Here is a 21,829-nt window from a genome sequence, read left to right as displayed (position 1 = left end):
TTGGTTGCAAATGCGTCTAACAATAAAACTAGGGGGGAAATGCTGGTTTCCATATTGATATACAGTAGGCCAAGTGTCAGTATTGAATAATACTGCATACCAAATGTATTGTTAATATAATAACAAAAACAATTAAAATAAAAGTAAAGTAGCCTACAGGTTGACAAGCCTCTGTATTAACCTAATCCTCTCCTTCAGGCATGACCAATGTTCTAGGTGCAACAGACTGTACCCATGTGCGTATCAAGGCCCATCTGGACCTGTGCTGGCAAACTGTCAATTGGAAATCTTTCCATTGCCTAAATGTACATGTGGGGGCAGCTGTCCATATACTGTCAGGCAGAATAGTAATAATTGGATTTGGATTAAATGTGCACATCTGTGATAATAGATCAAATTAGTGTTGATGTCAATACTTCTTTGGATTTAAATCCTGTTGTTCACAGAAATGCATCCATTTCAATGTCCGCCTTACACACAGAAGCAACTGTACTGTACAAAGATAGTGTTTCGCTTCACCTTATCAGTACAAAATCAGGTATTTCCTCTCCTCACCAAATATGGCATTGCACTAACATGCAGCTGCAGAGGGCCTATGCAAAACCACATTTTAAGTCTTACACAACGTCAGATCCAAAGTTCAAAATATTATTCTGGAATGTGAGAGAAATGTTCAGATAATTCTGGATAAAACTGGATTTTACATTTTGAAAAACAGCACTGCATCAACCCTTCTTATTCATGCTGAGCAATTTTCAATTAATGCTCTGTCAAGGAAAGTGTGCCAAATCATAGAAGGTCACCCTCTATGCTGTCAGACGATCTGCTATGGAAGTTGCCTGACATCTAATATCGAAGCAAAATGGCCTGGCTCTGCCCCAGAAGTTGTATAGCATATGTCGCAGATGTTCTCTGCCACTAGCTCCTCTGTGGGTGTGAGGTGACGTCCTTGGGTTGAGATCCCCCACCAGCAGCAGTGGCACTGGGGGGGGTTTGGTGGCTAAAATGGTACATACAGCTCTGGAAGAAATCTGTCTTAAATCAGCATCTCTACATGGATGACAGCCATTCCATTCCAGTGTCTGTTGAATTCCAACACAGGCACACCTCATTCTACTTAGTGGGTACTGATTAGGTGATCACCTGAACCAAATCTTATTTAACAAGGAAAAATATAAAAACCACTGCTGTGCACTACTGTTGCTCAATGCAAGATGTTTAGTGTGTGTGTCGTCGTCATCGTCCCCCCTCCACGTTTTGATTGACAGGTGGTTGCTTGCGCTACATTGACAGCCAGTGTGGCGCCCTCTAGTGGTTGTGGCCCTAAACCACAGAAATAGACTGCTTAAGCCTGCGGCTGGCCCTGGCAACAAGAACAGTGTTCAAGCACTCAGGCTAGGCCGTAACGCCTCGTAAACTTCGGTTGAGAAAGCTGATAAAGTATCATATTATCTATTTAAAATATGACAAACAGAATCAAACAAAATGCAACGTTGTGGATTCTAAATGGTTGACAACCTGCATGTGTCTGCCACTGAATAATAAGTCCCCTTTTATACTGTGATACTCTGCGCTCCGTGCCACATAGTGCTACCAATGTACTGTGATACTATGCGCTCCGTGCCACATAGTGCTCCGTGCCACATAGTGCTCCGTGCCACATAGTGCTCCGTGCCACTCCGATGCTCCGTGCCACACAGTGCTACCAATGTACTGTGATACTCTGCGCTCCGTGCCACATAGTGCTACCAATGTGTCAATGTTTCTTTGTCTCAAGTGAGGGCCAGGAATCGTGCATGTAGGTTAGTTAGTTTTTACAGGAGGCTGCAATCCGTAACTGGACCCTCTAAATCAAAAATCAGATTAAAAGACCCGAACTACCCACTGTACATACTTTGTGTTTTGTCCCCCGCCCCCACCTGTGGTGTATGTCCCCACCTGTCCTACCCGCTGTACATACCTGATGTTTTGTTGTATTGTTCTTCCCATGATGGATGTATTTTTATCTTGTAGATAGTAATAGTTATTTGTCTGTATTATCTTGTAGATAGTACTAGTTTGTTTTGTCGGTCTTACATGTAACGATGAATTGAGAATCAAGGACCCCAATTGAAATAAGCCAGTGGCTTTCTTGGGTTTTTATCCTGTTAGATGACCTTGTATGTAATATGTACTTTCATGTACCTACTTCTGCAAATCTTCTAATAAAGTTTTCAATCAATCAATCAATCTTGCAGTAATTTCTATAGTATCTCACTTGAAGTTAAGTAAATGTCCCTTTCGTTTATTATATGTTAATTTGGTAATTATATTATGATGTTACTCTTCCAATTAATAGGACAACTGAACATATATTAAGTAAAATGCATAGTTTAATATGATCAGTATTAGCATAATGATACTGTTGGCTGCACTGTAACCTCAGGCTGCTCTGGCCTGTAAATAGGACAGACATCATCTTCACTTGGTTTTAGCCACACCTTCTAAATTCTAAAGAATTGTTTATTGTATGTGCTGGTTACATTTCATATTTGGTTCAAGCTTATTCCCTTTTGAAAAGGAGTATTGTAATTTATTCAAATGTTACTATGCATACACGCCTCTAAAGAAGAAGTGTTTATTTTATCAGTCAGTTATGTTAATTCTCGTAAATTAGCCTACACCATAATTTTAAACATACATCTGATATTATCTACTGATAATACAACCAAAGTAGTGATCTGAATGTTTATTTATTAACCCTCGTTGATCCATCAGCAGCAAGGTTTGTTTAGTAGTAACATTTGAACTTTTTTTCAGTTCTTCTTTCCAGTTCTTAGCTGCTTTAAACAAGTTGAACGCTTTTATTTTGAAGCAATCGTAATTTACATATATTGACATTGATCGGAAGCAGGTGGGCGGAGCTTAGAAAGACCAGTAGGTGAACCAATCATGTGTCTTCTTATAAGTTTAACCAATCATGTGTCTTCTTATAGGTTTAACCAATCATGTGTCTTCTTATAGGTTTAACCAATCATGTGCTTGTAAACAGGCATTGACATTTCCACCCGCGTTTTCTAACAGCTAATGTTGTTGTTTCGACTATTGCGAGAAGCCAAACTAGCAGCATATCAATAAGAGATATTACTCAGTTTAATTACCTAAGGTAAGTACCTTTAAGGGCTCTCTAATGTTGAGATATTATTCAGTCTAAGGCTCTCTAATGTTGAGATATTATTCAGTTTAAGGCTCTCTAATGTTGAGATATTATTCAGTCTAAGGTTCTCTCATGTTGAGCTTTCAGTCTTATTGAAGGTGCAGACATGGCCGGAGTGATCCGGAGGCTGGATGAGACAGTTGTCAACCGCATCGCAGCAGGAGAAGTGATCCAGCGGCCTGCTAACGCCATCAAAGAGCTGCTGGAGAACTGGTGGGAAGAATGAGTTATTATACTAGTATTAATAGAGAGAAAAGTGATGGAGTCCTATGTTCCTGTCAACAAAAAGTACAATTTCCGTCTAAACTAAAGCTAAGCTTACAGGACTATAATTCAGTATGTATTTAGGTAAATAGTTGTCTGACTATTTGGTGATGTAGGTAGTAACTTTGATGCTAATAATAATAATCATTCTTATCAAAAAATTATAGAGCAGAAGTCTATCATTTTGAGTTACTGTAGTGGGCTGGCCACAATAGATACTAAACAGAACTGTAGAGTCCTACATCTGCTCTCTGCTTACTGACAGTTTGGATGCCAAGTCCACCAGCATCCAGGTGACTGTGAAGGAGGGCGGTCTGAAACTGATCCAGATCCAGGACAACGGCACTGGCATCAGGGTAAGCCTGCATGTTTTCATGTCCTTTTAAATGTTGTGTATGTAGAACTCCATTGGGTGTGTATTTTTCTCCATAACAAATCCTTTCCGGTGTGTCCCCCCCCCTGTGATGGCTACTGTTGTTTTCTTTGAAGAAAGAAGACATGGAAATAGTTTGCGAACGGTTTACAACCAGCAAGCTTCAGACATTTGATGACCTCACGTCGATCTCAACCTATGGTTTCAGAGGCGAGGTGGGTTTCAGGTGACTTGGTCGCCTTGTTTATTGCTCTATAACAGTCACGCTGTTGGTAAATCACAATGTCACTTTTGAATCACATGGGCTTCATAAAGGTGTAATAATTCAAAGGCTTGTCATAGTCATGAATGAAATTCTAACAAGCACCAAATAGCCCACTTTATAAACATTATCATGCGGTAGATAAATAGGTTTATCCTCCACATTGTCAGCACTAAGAATATTTCCAGTACACACTTAAAATTGTGTAGTCAGCAAAGCTGTTATATTCCACAGTTGTGTCTGTTCTCAGTGACCGTGTGTGTATGTGAATGGCACTGTGTGTGTGTGTGTGTGTTTCAGGCACTTGCCAGTATAAGCCACGTCGCCCATGTAACCATAACAACCAAAACAGCGGATGCTAAATGTGCTTACAGGTACCAATTTTGTACGATCTGAAGCCAGCAATTTGTAGAAATGCTCAGTCTGTCTGTAAGTGCTGTCCACTCTCTCTTCCAGAGCCAGCTATAGTGATGGGAAACTAAAGACTTCTCCCAAACCCTGCGCTGGAAACCAGGGGACACAGATTAGTGTGAGTTTGTTGAGCAGCCCGCTCACAGCTGACATGAGTCACAGTGACACAGCCCAATGAAAAGGGCTACCTGTAGGCGAAATCATTTTTCAGTTTTTTACATGTGCTTAAACTACAGATTGTAAGCTTTCAAATGATGCATCATACATTGAAATCGGAAACAAATTGAAGACGACATGAGTATTTGAAAGTTGCTACACCGGAAATCACTAAGCACAGAAAATCCCCATCAAAGATAATGAATCCCCATCAAACAACAAGAAACGAAGTCATTGTGTTATAGATTACACTTATTTAATGAACGTAAAACTGTTCGGAAAAATAACGAGTGGGTACTTCACATCTTCGAGTTGAATGTTAGCTAAAAAAACGAAAAATCTGAAAAAAAAACAAAAAAACTTTAAAGACGAATTTGACGTCTTTCTCATTTCCGAGAGGTGTCCAGAAACACCAGGAGCAGTCACCTATGATATATACCTACTGTAGCTGCATGGAAGCAGAGAGTGTTTTCATGTTTGACCTTGTGTCTACAGGTGGAGGATCTGTTCTACAACGTGTCCACTAGGAGGAAAGCTCTGAAGAACCCTAGTGAGGAGTACTCCAAGATAGTGGAGGTGGTGAGCAGGTCAGTAGCCTGGGTCCCTCACCATGAGCCAGCCATGTCATTCACATCACTATCAGGCTCTCATGGGTCCAAAAATCCAAAGATAATGGACCTTTTCCTTTTGTGTGTTGTTATGTTATTTAGGTATGCCATACACAACTCTGGGAAAAGCTTGGCTGTCAAAAAGGTGTGTTGTTTGTTCTCCTGTACACTTAATTTTTCATTAATTAGTCATTTGTTCCAGTTGGGGGGGAAGTCACAGAGTCTTGTCTGTTTTCAGCAAGGAGATAACATGGCAGATGTCAGGACGTTACCCAACGCCTCCATACTGGATAACATCAGAGTGGTGTTCGGCAACGCGGTTAGCAGGTACTGAAATAAGACGTGACTCAGTCATTTAATTTCCATTGGGTTGAATTGATTGTTAATCTCATGATTTAGCAGACTGCACTAGTCGGTATGCACAGTGTTTCCTATGATCGATGTATGGTTAACACTAGAACAGCCGTGCCTATTTTACCTACTATAAGAGCCACCTCTGGAGTCAAATGACCATAGTCTTTACAATGGGAAGCTGCTACTCACACACAATGGCCACTAGTTGGCCATCTTGTAAATTAGCCTGCCTCCTACACAGAAAAATTGCAAAATAGCTTTATACTAGCTTATCCTGATGGGATTTAGAAAATGTAAGGATACTGGGTGGTAGAACGCACATATCTAAGAAAAGTCATGAAATAAATTTGATCGAGTGCAAAGATATAAAACATTTCTTTATGGCTGTTCTAGTGTTAAAGAATGATTTGCCCTGTGACACGTACTATTGGTTGTAGTGTTTCATGTGTGTTGTGTTTACAGGGAGCTGATGGAAGTAGGCTGTGAGGATCAGAAGCTTGCATATAAACTTAAGGGCTATATATCCAACGCTAACTACTCTGTCAAGAAATGCATTCTCATCCTCTTCATCAACCGTATGTATCACACACAAGCTCACACGTGTTTCATTAGATGCTTATGTCACTAGTTGCAGTATTTTAGCCATTTGTTGTCACTGTGAACTCGTACTGATAGTCTCATTGCTTCCCATTCAGATCGTCTGGTGGAATCAAATGCATTGAAGAAGGCCATCGAGGCAGTTTATGCTGCATACCTCCCTAAGAACACTCACCCCTTTCTGTATCTGAGGTAACTCAATACTCATATTTACTCCTAAATGGAAAACAAATAAGGCTGCTGGTTGGACTTACCTTCCTTTGTTGTCTCTGTAGTCTGGAGATCGCCCCACACAACATAGACGTGAACGTCCACCCCACTAAACACGAGGTGCACTTCCTCCATGAAGACTGCATCATTGAGAGTGTCCAGAAACACGTGGAGAGCAAGCTCCTGGGATCCAACTCTTCACGCACGTACTTCACACAGGTACGTCCATTACCCCTGTTCTGCTGAATATCCTGTGCTTGTGCTTTAACACTAGACCAGCCATGGGTGGGGTCATTTGACCAAGTGAGTAAAAAGACAAATGTATATCTTTGCACTCGATCAAATTTCAGGACCCTCCTTTCATGACTTTTCCTAGATATGTGCGTTCTACCACCCCAGTATCCTTACATTTTCAGAATCACATCAGGATAAGCTAGTATAAAGCTATTTTGAAGTTTTTCTATGTGTAGGAGGCAGGCTAATTTTAAAAGATGTGCCAACTAGTGGTCGTTGTGTGTAAGTAGCAGCTTCCCATTGTAAAGACTATGGTCATTTGACCCCCGAGGCGGCTCTAATAGTAGGTAAAATAGGTGCGGCTGTGTTAACTGGGAATAGTATAGGCTGTATGATATCGTATATTGTTAGCCTCATAGCATAATTGCCTAACTCATGCTTCACTTGTGGTCAGCCGAGCCATCTTTGTATGTAGTGTAAAAAATGCCTATGTCAAAGAGATGACAAAGTGAATCAGCAGTGTTAGGAGAGTAGAGTTAGGCAGATATCTCAATTTGGCCAAAATATGACAGGCAATTATGCTATGAGGCTAACGATACTGACATGCCGTACTGTGTTGTGTGCTCTGTCTGTGTAGACGTTGCTGCCTGGCCCGTCTGTCTCAGCGGGCAGCGGGGTGAAGCCCTCCAGCTCCTCAGCAGACTCCAGCGAGCGGCTCTACGCTCATCAGATGGTCCGGACCGACTGTCGGGCCCAGAAGCTGGACGCCTTCCTCAAACCCGGGGGCCAGTTGGCCCCTGTCCTTGCTGGGACGAGCAGCAGAGAGCCTGGGACCGACCCTCAGACGCCCTCCGGAGACGTAGACGAAATGGACGACGCAGAGATCCTGGAGGTCTTGGAGGGACAAGAGGGACAAGAGTCCAACGATGGAGAAGGAGTCAGCCTTAAGACTCCGACTGACGTCCCCAGGTATATGACACCTCTAGGGTGTGTGTGGTAGGGGGTTTATCACTGTCCCCCTCTGGTGTGTGTTTGCTTATGCTTCCCGGTGTAAATGTGTGCATATCTAGCAGTGTGTGGGTGTGTGTAACAGCAGTGTGTGTGTGTGTTTGTGTGTAACAGCAGTGTATGGGTGTGTGTAACAACAGTGTGTGTGTGTGTGTGTGTGTGTGTGTGTATGTATGTGTAACAGGGGTGTGTGTGTAACAGCAGTGCGTGTAACAGCAGTGTGTGTTGTCTGATGTTAGGAAGCGTCCCCGTGAGGAGCAGGAGGACCTGACAGCAGCATCGACCCCCAGGAGACGAGTCATCAAGCTGAACAGCGTGAAGAAGCTAAGAGACGAGATCACTGAGAACACACACAAAGGTAGAGATCACTGAGAACACACACAAAGGTAGAGATCACTGAGAACACACACAAAGGTAGGCTCAATCATTCTTTATCATATTTATTCACACAAAAAAATGTATAGACAAAAGATGAAATATGAATTCAAAAAGGAATAAAAAGTACCAAGCATCTCTCTTTTTTTCTTTTCTTCTCCAGGTCTTCAAGAGATGCTTCAGAACCATTCATTTGTGGGCTGCGTCAACCCTCAGTGGTCTCTCATCCAGCACCAGACCAAACTCTACCTGCTCAACACCACCAAACTCAGGTGGGAACCACCCCTAACACCTGGGACAGTGTACAGAATAAAGACTTGACCTGTTTTGTGGTCCTGTGTACTGGGATACAGGTGTGTCTGACAGTCATATTTACATCCGTACACATGCAGTGTTCTTTTTTTCTCTAAACAGCAAATGTTAGCTGAATGGGACCATTAGGAGCCCTGTGGCTGCTTGACAGTCTTAATAGTAAACATGAATTGGCAACGGTTTCATTTCTCATTTTCATTTTCTCAACCTCAATCTATACTTGGCATTTCTATTTTTCAGCCAAGAACTTTTCTACCAAATTCTGATCTACGACTTTGGGAACTTTGGTGTCTTGAGGTTGTCTGTAAGTATGGATTCATCAATGCCTGAAAGATTAATTAAGTTACCAGAGATTTTTTATCAGATGTGTTTGTATAGCTCTTTTAACTAAATCTGTTTTGTCACAATGTGCAGACAGTATAAACAATATGAGCAATATACAGTGCTGGTTGAAAGTATGTGAACCCTTTGGGCAATTATAGTTTTTTTTTGTTTTTACCATGAAATCTTTATTTAATCAGAACCAGCCTTTTTTATCTGCCATAACAGGTTCATATTTACCAATGCCATATGTTGGTCTAGAGGGAATCATGCGTGTAGTAGGAAAACTAAATTGTAAAGAAATTAGTGCAGGTGCAAAAATAAGTGAACCGCTTCAGTCAATACCTTGTTGGCACCTCCATTAGCAGCGATAACTTGGAGTTAACATCTCATATAGCCTGACTACACCCCTAAAAACAAGCCAGGGAAAACCTCCCCTGTGGGAAGAAAAAAATATCAATTTTCTTTTGGCTGGGTGGGTGAGTTCAGTTGACAAAGATAGTCATAGTATGACAGTGAACAAGTTTAATTGAAACTAACTGTGAATGTGTAGTGCAAACCTCTAGTAAAAGGTTCATAGTGTAGGGTGGCATCCTGAATGACACCAGGGGCTGGGAGCCAGGGCAGAATGGGCTGGGAGCCAGGGCAGACTCTAGGATCCCTCAGAGGAGAGAAAGAAATGAACACATGATCAGTTGCTTTGCTCATCACCAGAGGACGTGACCATACTGGGTTCTGTGGTTCTGTTGTTAGACACCAGCGCCGCTCTATGACCTGGCCATGCTGGCTCTGGAGTCGGCGGAGAGCGGCTGGTCAGAGGAGGACGGTCCAAAGGAGGGTCTGGCTCTGTACATCGTGGACTTCCTGAAGAAGAAAACTGAGATGCTGGAAGATTACTTCTCTGTGGAGATAGACCAGGTCAGCCTGAGGTCCATTAGTGTTCTGAGATTGCTTGACATGGATGATGTGAGCTGACAGACCTTGTAATCATCCCTGTGACATGTCTTTTTAAATGTTGTATCCCTTTAATGTAGTATAACTAAAATCTGGATCTGTGTGTGTTGTTGTTTCAGGAAGGAAATCTCACTGGACTGCCACTACTGCTTGATAAGTACATCCCTGCCATGGAGGGGCTTCCCATGTTCATACTGCGTTTAGCCACTGAGGTGAAAAACCTTCTTTTTTTTTTATCAGCGTCCCATCTACAGTATGTGAAAACGTTTGTTTTAGGGTTGTGAATGTATAGAGTGCAAAATAACAGCATCCGCACACTCAAACACTGTGCAAAAACGTTTATTGCGAGCTTTCGGTCATAGACCTTCTTCAGGCACAAAGCAGAGAAGTGAATTTATGCCTGAAGAAGGTCTATGACCGAAAGCTCGCAATAAAACGTTTTTTTGCACAGTGTTTGAGTGTGCGGATGCTGTTATTTTGCACTCTATTGATACTCTTCAGTTCCAGCAGTTCAGCAAAGTCTGATCACGGATAAGCGGTGGTATTTTCACTATTAGGGTGAATCTAATTCATATCTTAGATTGTGAATCTAAAAATGTGTGTTTTGTCGTGCAGATCAACTGGGACGATGAGGGGGACTGCTTCAGGGACTTCAGCCGGGAGTGCTGTCAGTTGTACTCCGTCAGGAAAGAGTACATCCTGGAGGCGGGGCCTGGAGAGGAGGAGGAGGAGGAGCAGCAGGACGGAGAACTGAACTCCTGGCGTTGGAAGGTAGAGCATCTCCTGTTCAAAGCCTTCCGCAGCCTCTTCAGCCCTCCTAAACACTTCAGCGAGGACGGCAGCGTGCTGCAGATCGCCAACCTGCCGGACCTCTACAAAGTGTTTGAGAGATGCTGAGAGAAACAAGGGACTGATAATGAAGCTTGATTCAGAGCATCTCACCCGACTGCTATGCTACTGTGGAGACTAGTGTTTTATGTTTTGTATATGTCGTTTTGAATGCCGTAAATGCATTTATTTCTAAAAGAATTGTATTCCTTAATCACAAATAAAACCACGTAACCCAGTAAACAAAGAGTCCAAAAGACGTCCTCAGGGAAGCCGGAATGTGGGTTCAGCTGACGTCTTTCTAGGACGTCCAGATGACGTCTTATGGACTACGGAAGACGTCATCTGGACGTCCTAGAAAGACGTCATCTGAACCCACATTCCGGCTTCCCTGAGGACGTCTTTTGGACTCTTTGTTTACTGGGAAGCATTTTGCGTTTTAGCAGAAACCATTCAGGCTGTTACTCCAGTTATTATATAAATCATAAGCAGTTTGGGTGACCAGGTTTACGGTTGGTTCTCTGGCCAGATTCAGAATGATCTAAGATGACAAGTAAAAATTATAGAAAAATAAATCAAAAAAGGGTGTAAATATGGTATGCAGTTTATTCATGGTATTTAAATGCGTTAGCTGCCCCAGTCACAATCACTGTGGTCCTGAGACTTGAAACTGCTTGCTTTCTGAGCAGCAACAGTTTGAGGAGAAAGTGGTATGTAGTGCTGTCCTCTTCATGTACTTGCCTTTCGTTACTCAAAATTAAGAACTTGAAACATCAGTCATGTTCAACAGGTATTCAATGTGCCATAACCCATGCAAAAAAAACATCCACCTTGTATATACAGTTGTCATTTACACATTTATTATTTTTAAATATTATTTTTTGAAAAAATTCTCAATGAAACCTCAGCAGACACAATTGGTTCTATATACTTTTTTAAACGACTGCACCGTTAAATACATTATTATTCTGTACCAGTTTGATTATTGTTTGAATTTTGTAAGATAATGGAAACCCCCAGTCTCCAGGTGTGAGAAGGCACTTCACCGTGTGAGGGCTTATGGGTAGAGCAGCCATGAGGGTTTAACAGTTCCAAAGCGCCATTATACTCATTCATGCAACATATCAAACATATGACAAACAAAACAAAGAATAGCCAAGCACCCAGCCAGAGAGAGAAACAAAACCTTGTAAATAACATGATGTAGTACAAAGCTTTTGAAAAATAAAGTAATAAAGAGAAATGTCCTTAAATTAATCTCCCCCAATAACTATATGGTTTAATAGGTTGAGTCTCCCTTCCTAAGACACCGGTGCACAAAACAATGTGACAAACCAATGCTTATCGTTAATTTTAAAAAAAAAAAGGGAAAAAAAGGGGGGGGGGGAGAAATTAAATAAAAAAAGAAACTACAGTACAGCTTCGACTGTGCTACCAGTGTTTTTTGTAAGTGTTTTTGGTTTGCTACACAGCTAATGTGTTATCGAGGAAGAATGGAAATGTGCTCCAGACGCAATATGGCAGTCAAAGGTCTTAGGTGCGAGTTTAAGGGCTTCTGTGGCGATGCAGGGCCTCACTGCTGAGACAGAAGGGCATTCCGGTTGGCCTTCATCTTCTCGAGTCGTTTTACTAGGTGGTTGTTGGTCATCTCCATCTCTTCTATCTTATCCAGGGCTGTGCGCAGCTGTTAGAAGAAGAGGTGGAGGAGAGGTTAGCGGTTAGCTAACTCCAACATTTATCAGTCACTCATTTTCTTTTTGTTCCTTACCTCTCTTTGAAGTTTCCTTTTTTCAACCTTTAGTTCATCTTCTACTTTCTCCGAGTTATCTGCCGAAGCCTTGTACCGGGACACTTGTCCTTCAAGTCTGTTAATCTGTATATGGGGGATGATAACAATGCAGTTAGACTAATGAAGCACAACCAGAACTCCTTCAAGGACACATTTTGGTTTTCATTCTGATTGGAAGGCTTCAATTCACAGGTCTTGTTGTGTGGTTTAGTTGGCATACAAGCAACTTGGGGCACATGTGTGGACTGGAGAAGAACATCAGAGTTTCCATGACTTACGTTTTGTTCCATTGTACCCATTTCCTGTTCTGCCTTCGAGATCTTGAACTTGTATTCACTTATCTGTCTATTCACATCTCCTGCAGGAAGAATAAAACATTGAACATATTTTAAAAATATATTTTTTGTTAAGTGTGTTATTATGGGGCATACACCAAGTGCCATGAGTAAGCCCTGTGTATAGACCCTGTTATGGCTTATCTTGTATGAAACGTGCTATACAAAAAGTGTGTTTGTGATTGATGGATAGATACTGTCGGTTTGGTATGAATGGTATCATACAACGGATAGATCCGGTCCATTGTCTCTACTGGTCAGTTTGCATTCCAGCCGTGCCGATATCCATGATGTACGCACGGCTAAATGTAATGTTGACACATCTTTTCATACTACTCCGCGTTTGTATATATTACCGTTATTGAAGTTACATTCTTACCATTGCTTAGCAACCGATAAACAACTGTTCAGCAGAAGAATAGACTTACAGTAAAACATAGATCCATTAAAATACATAAATTAAAAGTTTGTCTTGGTCTTTCTTTTGTGAAATATTGATAGATAAATGTGGTAACCGTTATGGAACTCGAAGCCGTGGTATATCGGGTGTAACGGCACTCCGCTTCATGTGGTGCCTAACCTCCCCGCTAGCTGTGCCGATATCCATGATATACCACGGCTTCCAGTTCCATAACGCTTAATTAAGTGTGTTCTGGCGGGAACAGGACTCACTCTGCATCTCTATGAAGTGCAGGTCAGTGCCGTTCTCCAGCCTCTCTCCGTCTGTCAGCACGCCGTCCATCTTCGAGTGCTTCAGCCTCTCATCCTCCAGCTGCATCTTCAGCTTCCTGATCTGAGACACGATAGAGAACGGACAACGTCACCTACTGTTAGCGCCTGACGACTTCTGCACACAGCAGAAAAGGAATTATGTAAAAAAAAAAAAAAAAAAAAAGGCTGAGGTGAAAAAAACAAGGTAAAAAGTACCTGAGCTAAGAGTTCATCCTTTTCATCCGCAAGCTTTCGTAGCCTTACATCTACTTAATGAGAAAATAGCATTAGAAATGTGCATGGTACGTACAGTTATAAAACATTGAATATGAAGACATCTGGAGAACAGACATTCTAGAACTCTGATGATCAGCGTTCCAGATGGTCCTCTGAGGAGCCCGTGGCCTCCACTCACCCAGGGGCCCCTCCCCTGCAGCCTCCAGCACGTGGGCGGACTCCTGTGAGACCACAGTGATCCCTGAGGCCGGCTCGTGGCCGACGTCTCCGTTGGGCATCCCCTCTGGGATGATGATCAGGCCATGTTTCTGGAGGGAGCACAGGGAGACGATAAGGAGGGAGCGCCGTAGCGAGGTGGCACAAGACAAGTTTCCTGAGGAAAGTCTGTATTTTACACATATCATTTGTATAATAATAATAATAATAATATTAAAGCATAACAATGAACAGCACAAATTTGACACGAGTAAGGTGGTAAGGACAGTGGGGGAGAAAAAATATATAGTTTCTGCTAAAGTACACACAACAAGATAGACAGCGATCATACGTTGTCACTGATGTTTTGCTAGCAAGCTCGTTCCTCTAACCTACTTCCTCTTGTTCAGTGGGTATCAGCTCGTCTTCAGGTGACCTACCTCTCCTGTTTTGGACTTCCCCTTGATGTCGGCCAGCTCATCTCTGAGCTCATCTCTCTCATTCCTAATGCAATCAAAGTACTCTTTCTGTCTCTCTAGGGCCTGGCCATACATAGGGAGGGAGATAAGACGACAAGAAACAGAGAAGGGAGAGAAAAGTGGTGGAGGAAGAGTTGGAAAGACTGATATACATGCACACACACACAACAATTCTACATACCCTTTGTTCAGTGTTCATGCACTAACATGTGGGTAGTTTGAATATGCACAAAGGGCACATCAAAATGTCAAGGTCGAGCTTGAAATGCATACTACCGTATGACAGACACGGTCACTACAACATGCTCACAGAGCAGACATCACAAGACAGAACTGTGGTAAAGGGAGAGGCTAAAAGGCCAATGACAGACAGGAACTATCACCACACAGCTTTCAATAACTGTCTTTAAACACAAGGAGCTGATATGGAAGGCAGGCTGCCAATGTAGGCTGCGGCAGTCCCATCATACCAGGGCAGCATTCATCTTATTTAGAGAAGTACAACCTGATGTGACTGTTGACCCTTACACACCAATTGGATCGGCCAGCCAATCGGTATTAAGCACATGGCCTCTTCCTGTCTCCTATAAAGAGCTGCTGTCATTCTCACTTGAAGGTTAAAAGACAGCAGCTGTCTTATCCCGACTTCCTCAAGAATTTAGACCTGGTGCAAAGATCTGACGTATAAAATAAGCTATTGTGTTTGTGCCATGGTACTGGGCAGTGTGAGTGGGAAACAAAGCTTTCTAATGCCGTTGAAGCTTTCCAGCCGATTCTGCTGACAATAGGCTTGAGGCTTTGATCAGCACAGTGTACACTAGTGGCCCCTGCTGGTCAAAATAACAGATGCCATTCTCTTTCTTTCTGGTTCCATCTCTAGGTTTCACTCAATAGAATCACACAACTTCAAACCAATCAGGTGGTAGTGCGACAAAACTAAGGACGTCTTAAACTGCTCAGTTTACGTATCAGACCCTCTTTCCATGCACAGACCATCCATTGACTAGACTTGGCAAAGTGCACATAAACAAAGTTTGAACTACGACCACAGCATCCAAACTCAAAAGCAGATTAGTGAGTCCTCAATGGTAATTGAACATGCACGTTTAAGGGCAACTCCAGGCTGTGAATTAGAATGTGTCAAACTACAAGCTTATTATCTGAAGGGCTCCAGTCATGCACCTATGAGAGGCAAGAGACCATAGTGTCAATGGGCTGGTTACGTGATTTTGGTTTCATTGATTGACATTTTAATTCAGGAAACTTCAGGGCAGAAATATTGCATTTTTAGATCACATCAAACATAGAAACCAAAAACGTGAAGCTTCTTGACCATGCAAATCTGCAGCACCCTAATTGCCTCTCATAATCATTCAGAGCTCCCTGAAAAACCTCCTACCCCGATCTTTTTGTCCTTCCAGTTGATAGTTTCCTGCAGGTCAAACACCTCTCGTGTGAGGGCGTCTAACTTAGTCTGCATTCCCTTGTTCCCCTGAGATTCATGTCGCACAGTAAAGGAGTACAGGGGGAAAACACAGGAGGAAAAACAGACCGAATCAGACGGAAATAATGAATAACAGACATGAAAAGAAAACGTTAGATTAAAAACGAAAGAAGAAATGGAGATAAATGACAACATGACGACAGAGAACTGAGGTACAGACCGACAAGACAAAGAAATGACAAGAGAGAGCGACGAGAGAGAACGATGAGACGGAGACACAACGTCAGGACAGGGAGATGAAAATTACACTATAACAGAGGACCCATCGGCAGCCAGAACCACTGGACTCTCATTCAGTTACTAAGTAAGTAGCCTTGAGACCCGATGGTTCTGGAGCCTATCTCCTGTTTCCGTAGCGTGAGGCAGCTTGAAGTACAAGTACACCCCCCGGACATGACGCTGGTATGTCACAGGGTCTTATCCCAAATCCAACCCTTAATGCTGAGTGCTAAGCAGGGAGGCATCGGGTACGGTTTTTATAGTCTTTGGTATGACTATAAAACTACCTCCCAATCTCAGGGCAGACACTCTAACCACTAGGCCACTGAGCTTGGCTACTGAGCAGTTACTGCAGAGCACAAACTCCTCCTGCGGTCCCGTAGACATCGTGTGTATGAAGCGACTAACGCGCTTAAAGGAGTAGAAGGAATGTAAGTAGTGAACTGATGACCGCTAGTTTGCTTTCTGAGTGAAGCCTTACCTCTATGAGCTCATCTCTCTGGCGGATTCCCTCTTTTAACTCCTCTTGTTTGTGCTGCAGGACCGTGCATGTGTGCTTTTGTCTTTCTAGTTCCTGAAATGAAAGAGGACCATTGTATGACACACAATGAATCAACACCGTGGAGACATTCTGCATCACATACAATTAAACATGTCTAAATGTGAGCAATAAAGGATTTGGAAGTGTATTTAATATCAAGTTCATCAAAAACATGCCGTATATGTGCTAATTGTATGTGCTAATGTACAAAACATCACATTTTTATATACTGCATCTTCATTTTTTGCATGCCGAGGCTACAGTCTTTTCATTTTAGTTCCATTGTGGGTCTCTGTGTGACACGTGTGTCTGTATTATATCAGACAGAATCATGTGTACTTCATACAAATCACTACCATTGACGGCAGAGAGCTGTCGATAAGATGGCCGGCAGACACTGATACAGTCGGCCACTTTGTATCCACATCTGCATCACATACAGTATGTACGTGTTAAGACATGGTGTGGGTCAGATACTTTGCTTCAATGTGTATACGTTTGCTTCCGTCTGTCTGCATGCGTGAACGATATATAAGGGTTATTTTTGCTGTATTTGCTACTTTGCTACCACACCTTAGACTTGTCCTCTGTTTCCCTGTATTAGATACCACACCTTAGACTTGTCCTCTGTTTCCCTGTATTAGATACCACACCTTAGACTTGTCCTCTGTTTCCCTGTATTAGATACCACACCTTAGACTTGTCCTCTGTTTCCCTGTATTAGATACCACACCTTAGACGTGTCCTCTGTTTCCCTGTATTAGATACCACACCTTAGACTTGTCCCCTGTTTCCCTGTATTAGATACCACACCTTAGACTTGTCCTCTGTTTCCCTGTATTAGATACCACACCTTAGACTTGTCCCCTGTTTCCCTGTATTAGATACCACACCTTAGACTTGTCCCCTGTTTCCCTGCGCGTCTCTGCCATCTGCTCCTCCATCTCCTCGATCACGTCCTTCAGCGTGTCCACCTGGTAGATCAGGTTGGCCTTGTCGTTGTCCAGCTGAGCGTTGGACACCATGGCCTTCTTATACTTCTCCTCCACCTCGGAGAGAGACTCCTGACAGAAGACACACACATCTGTTCACAGACTGAACCCCTGACAGAAGACACACACATCTGTTCACAGACTGAACCCCTGACAGAAGACACACATATCTGTTCACAGACTGAACCCCTGACAGAAGACACACATATCTGTTCACAGACTGAACCCCTGAGAGAAGACACACATATCTGTTCACAGACTGAACCCCTGAGAGAAGACACACACATCTGTTCACAGACTGAACCCCTGACAGAAGACACACATATCTGTTCACAGACTGAACCCCTGACAGAAGACACACACATCTGTTCACAGACTGAACCCCTGACAGAAGACACACATATCTGTTCACAGACTGAACCCCTGAGAGAAGACACACACATCTGTTCACAGACTGAACCCCTGACAGAAGACGTTCTGACAGAAGATGTTTGTTTGAAAAAAAAAAAAAAACAGGAGTGCCTTATCAGAAAGACGTTCACTTCACCTTCAAGTATGATAAATTTAACACTGGCAACAATTATTACATTGAAATAACATATTAATGATATCAAGAAACATAATGTATGCACAGGAGTCAGGAAGTAAACATTTCTACTAAGACACGAAACAGAAAAGGGAGGTTCTGACTCCTGTGTAACTGTTGCCCATCTCAGGCTGTGTTCAAAATGTTCAAACATTATCACAATTCAAGAGAGGTCTTGTTTTCAATGAATGACAGCGAAAGCGTAGAACCTGAGATGGACAAGAGATGAATGTGATACACTTGACATTCACTGTGTATTGATTCATTTGGAGGAATGATACAAGGCACTGGTGAAAAAGGCATCTGAAATAAGGAAAAACTAAAACTGACATCTACATTACGTTTTTGCCATTTAACTGATGCCTTTTTCCGTACGACTTCCGAAGACAAATACATTTGTCTAAGTAAGTGAATCATCTAGCCATCAGTCATCGCAAAAAAAGGAAATCCATGCTAGGGCAAGTCATAATGCTGTACAGGGGTAGCGGGGATGAAGAGGTCTTGGGAGGGACAGTTAAGGTGTAGTCTGAAGAGATATGTTCAGTCTACGGCGGAAAATAGGTTAGGTGTTATAATAAATATATAATAATAAGAAGAAATCAAAAAAAAAATATATAATATATATATGTATATATATATATATAAAAGATTCAATATATATTAAAAATTAAGTAGTTATTGAGATAAAATAACTCGTTTATGCTACACAGGAGCCAATGTTCATTGTGTTTCAGCTATACGAAAGTGTAAGCCATGCCGGGAGTCAAGTGTGTTAATAAACTACCCACGAATAAGAGACTTCCTCAAAACAGTGAGCTTTTCAGAGAACCATTTCAGAAGATAAACCACCACCACCATCCAGCACTGTGAACGAAACCTTGGGTGGAACTATAAACCCTGAAACAAACCAAACAAAGGACAGAGGAGCAAGACTAATCATGCCATTTAGTCTGGGGGGGGCAGCATCACTAGGGATTAAGCACTACTAGTTTCTTTCCAGGCCATAACCGAGTTCATTTGAATGTGGAACAGGAAGGGGTCATGCTAGGATCATGCCATCACCGTGGGAGCCTATAGGAGTGTGAGTGTAAGGCTAGGATCATGCCATCACCGTGGGAGCCTATAGGAGTGTGAGTGTAAGGTTAGGATCATGCCATCACCCTGGGAGCCTATAGGAGTGTGAGTGTTAGTCTAGGTGCAGTAGAGGCTCTGGGGGGGGGGGTGAGGAGGGGTCATGCGAGGGTCATGCCATCACCCTGGGAGCCTATAGGAGATAGGAGTGTGAGTGTAAGGCTAGGTGCAGTAGAGGCCCTGGGGGGCGGGGGGGGGGTGAGGAGGGGTCATGCTAGGTGCAGTAGAGCCCTGAGGTGAGGTTAGTGAAGCCATATGACTCCCAGGCCACAAGAGAAGGCATGCTGCGAGCTCAGTCAAGACCCCTCTACCTTCAGCTCTTTAAGCCCCTGCATGTACCGCCCCTCTACATCTTGAATCTGGTCCTTTAGATCATAGATATCCTGTAGAGCAGATGGAAGGAATGATTGGGGATGAGGGAGGGGGGAGGTGAAGGAGAATTAAGGACAGATTTCAGAGCACCCGTGCTGGAATTTCAAGACCGTTCACCCTCTGCATACAACAGCTCTACACAGGAACAGTAGCGTTCACCCTCTGCATACAACAGCTCTACACAGGAACAGTAGGGCTTAACATGACGTTTATTCAGCCGATTAAAAAACTCACATACATTCTTTTTCTGTGCAAACAGGTATAAGGAGTCAACATGTTACATTAGGAGGCCTGAGTACTGAGAAGAGAGTGGGGTGTTTCAAACAACATCCTAATTTGACGGCACCGAGGAACAGCCTATGCAGACGGTTTAAGTAGAAACATTGTTTTTGTTAGTTTTCATATAGATGTAATGGGAATGCAAAAATTATCATATATTGGCATAAGCATGGTATTGATCCAGTTCTGCATAATCTACTGCCTGCAGAGGCTAACCGCAGTAATTACTATCTTATTCAAAATGTAATTCGAAGTGAAATTGAACTCCTCAATTGCAGAAATGTGCTATACAAATTATTATTATTATTATTTGGCTGGATAGTCATTAAAGAACTTTAACGCCATTTTTCTTCAGTTTCACTGTTTGCGTAGTTACTGCGGTTAGCTTCATAGTTTAGTCTAGCCTTTCACAGTGTTCCATGTGTGGGTGGCGTCTGAGGGTGTGAGAGCCTTACCCTGAGTTCACTCAGCCCGGCCTCGGGGTCGACCACGCTGCTGGTGTCTGCGCTGCCCCGCCGTGATGTCCCCCCCAGGGAGGCCAGGGTGGCAGGAGACAGGCCTGGGGTGGCGCAGCGCGAGGACGGCTGCAGACACACACACAACCTCACAGCTCCGGTCAGCAGCACAACACACTCACACACACACCACCCAGGACTGTCGTTCTATACACCACCACCTGACACCACTGCACTCTTAAGAAGAACAGTCATGGGTGGGGTCATTAACACTAGAACAGCCATGGGTGGGGTCTTAACACTAGAACAGCCATGGGTGGGGTCATTGACACTAGAACAGCCATGGGTGGGGGTTCATTAACACTAGAACAGCCACGGGTGGGGTCATTAACACTAGAACAGCCGTGGGTGGGGTCATTAACACTAGAACAGCCATGGGTGGGGTCATTAACACTAGAACAGCCACAGGTGGGGTCATTAACACTAGAACAGCCATGGGTGGGGTCATTAACACTAGAACAGCCATGGGTGGGGTCATTAACACTAGAACAGCCATGGGTGGGGTCATTAACACTAGAACAGCCATGGGTGGGGTCGTTAACACTAGAAGTAGAACAGCCATGGGTGGGGTCATTAACACTAGAACAGCCATGGGTGGGGTCATTAACACTAGAACAGCCATGGTGGGGTCATTAACACTAGAACAGCCATGGGTGGGGTCATTAACACTAGAACAGCCACAGGTGGGGTCATTAATACTAGAACAGCCATGGGTGGGGTCATTAACACTAGAACAGCCATGGGTGGGGTCATTAACACTAGAACAGCCATGGGTGGGGTCATTTCTTTTAATCTTTGCACTGGATCAAGTTTCAGGACCCTCCTTTCATGACATTTCCTAGATATGTGTGTTCTACCACCCAGTATCCTTACTTTTTCAAAATCACATCAGGATAAGCTAGTATAACGCTATTTTGCAGTTTTTCTGTGTAGGGGGCAGGCTAATTTACAAGAAGCCAACTAGTGGTCGTTGTGTGTAAATAGCAGCTTCCCATTATAAAGACTATGGTCATTTGACCCCCGAGGCGGCTCTAATAGTAGGTAAAATAGACACGGCTGTTCTAGTGTTAACTAATCCTCCCGCTCAGTTCCTTCCAAACAACCCTACTAAGACTCAACACCATCTGACAGGACAGGACCACAGGCCTGGGGTTGAGGAGACTCAATAAGGACTTGATATGGTGTTCGTTACAGATGCAAATGTGGATTTAAATACTATTTAAGTGCAAAATACAGAGAATAATCTCTACTCACCCGACTGTAGTCTGTGAACTGCTTGTCACATTTTTCATCCAGCTGAAACAATAAAGAAGCACAAGCCTTAGGCTACATATAACAGCATCACAGTGAAGAGATCGTGCATCGAAGCGACACATACTCGGTGCTGACATCACCCTGGAAATCAAAGAGTGAGTTAGTCAGACAGGTTTGAGTAGGGAAGTCGTGCCTGCTGCATTATACACACGACCACCTGACTACCA

General features: G+C 43.1%; 2 protein-coding genes across 7 annotated transcripts in view; one reads left to right on the top strand and one right to left on the bottom strand.

The window, feature by feature from the left end:
• Positions 1-3,302: 3,302 nt before the first annotated feature.
• On the top strand, positions 3,303-10,532 carry mlh1 (mutL homolog 1, colon cancer, nonpolyposis type 2 (E. coli); the record flags this gene model as incomplete). Its single annotated transcript, XM_080549478.1, has 18 exons — positions 3,303-3,409; positions 3,726-3,816; positions 3,950-4,048; positions 4,396-4,469; positions 4,552-4,624; positions 5,158-5,249; positions 5,373-5,415; positions 5,509-5,597; positions 6,087-6,199; positions 6,320-6,413; positions 6,497-6,650; positions 7,303-7,634; positions 7,913-8,031; positions 8,212-8,320; positions 8,601-8,664; positions 9,435-9,599; positions 9,755-9,847; positions 10,251-10,532. 18 exons carry the CDS (start codon positions 3,303-3,305, stop codon positions 10,530-10,532), a joined length of 2,193 nt encoding a protein of 730 aa, XP_080405604.1.
• A 769-nt stretch (positions 10,533-11,301) lies between these two features.
• Positions 11,302-21,829, bottom strand: part of lrrfip2 (leucine rich repeat (in FLII) interacting protein 2) — a 28,114-nt gene continuing 17,586 nt past the window's right edge. For 2 of the 6 annotated variants that reach the window (XM_080546331.1, XM_080546332.1), the window contains 11 exons: positions 21,603-21,644; positions 20,289-20,417; positions 19,494-19,565; positions 17,367-17,537; positions 16,414-16,506; positions 13,714-13,843; positions 13,515-13,567; positions 13,260-13,380; positions 12,531-12,610; positions 12,232-12,336; positions 11,302-12,147 (listed from right to left, as the gene is read on the bottom strand). In XM_080546331.1, the coding sequence (XP_080402457.1) occupies positions 12,037-12,147; positions 12,232-12,336; positions 12,531-12,610; positions 13,260-13,380; positions 13,515-13,567; positions 13,714-13,843; positions 16,414-16,506; positions 17,367-17,537; positions 19,494-19,565; positions 20,289-20,417; positions 21,603-21,644 (1,107 nt within the window). In that variant the 3' untranslated portion in view covers positions 11,302-12,036. Of the gene's footprint in view, positions 12,148-12,231; positions 12,337-12,530; positions 12,611-13,259; positions 13,381-13,514; positions 13,568-13,713; positions 13,844-14,170; positions 14,273-16,413; positions 16,507-17,366; positions 17,538-19,493; positions 19,566-20,288; positions 20,418-21,602; positions 21,645-21,829 lie in introns of all 6 variants that reach the window. The other 4 variants (XM_080546336.1, XM_080546333.1, XM_080546334.1 and 1 more) reach the window with 4 other exon arrangements.

This window comes from Nansenia antarctica (genome assembly GCF_963989245.1).
Source record: "Nansenia antarctica genome assembly, chromosome: 1".
In the NCBI taxonomy this organism is placed as follows: domain Eukaryota; kingdom Metazoa; phylum Chordata; class Actinopteri; order Argentiniformes; family Microstomatidae; genus Nansenia; species Nansenia antarctica.
The sequence above is the reverse complement of the archived record's forward strand: the minus strand, read 5'-3'. Positions and strand labels throughout refer to the sequence as shown.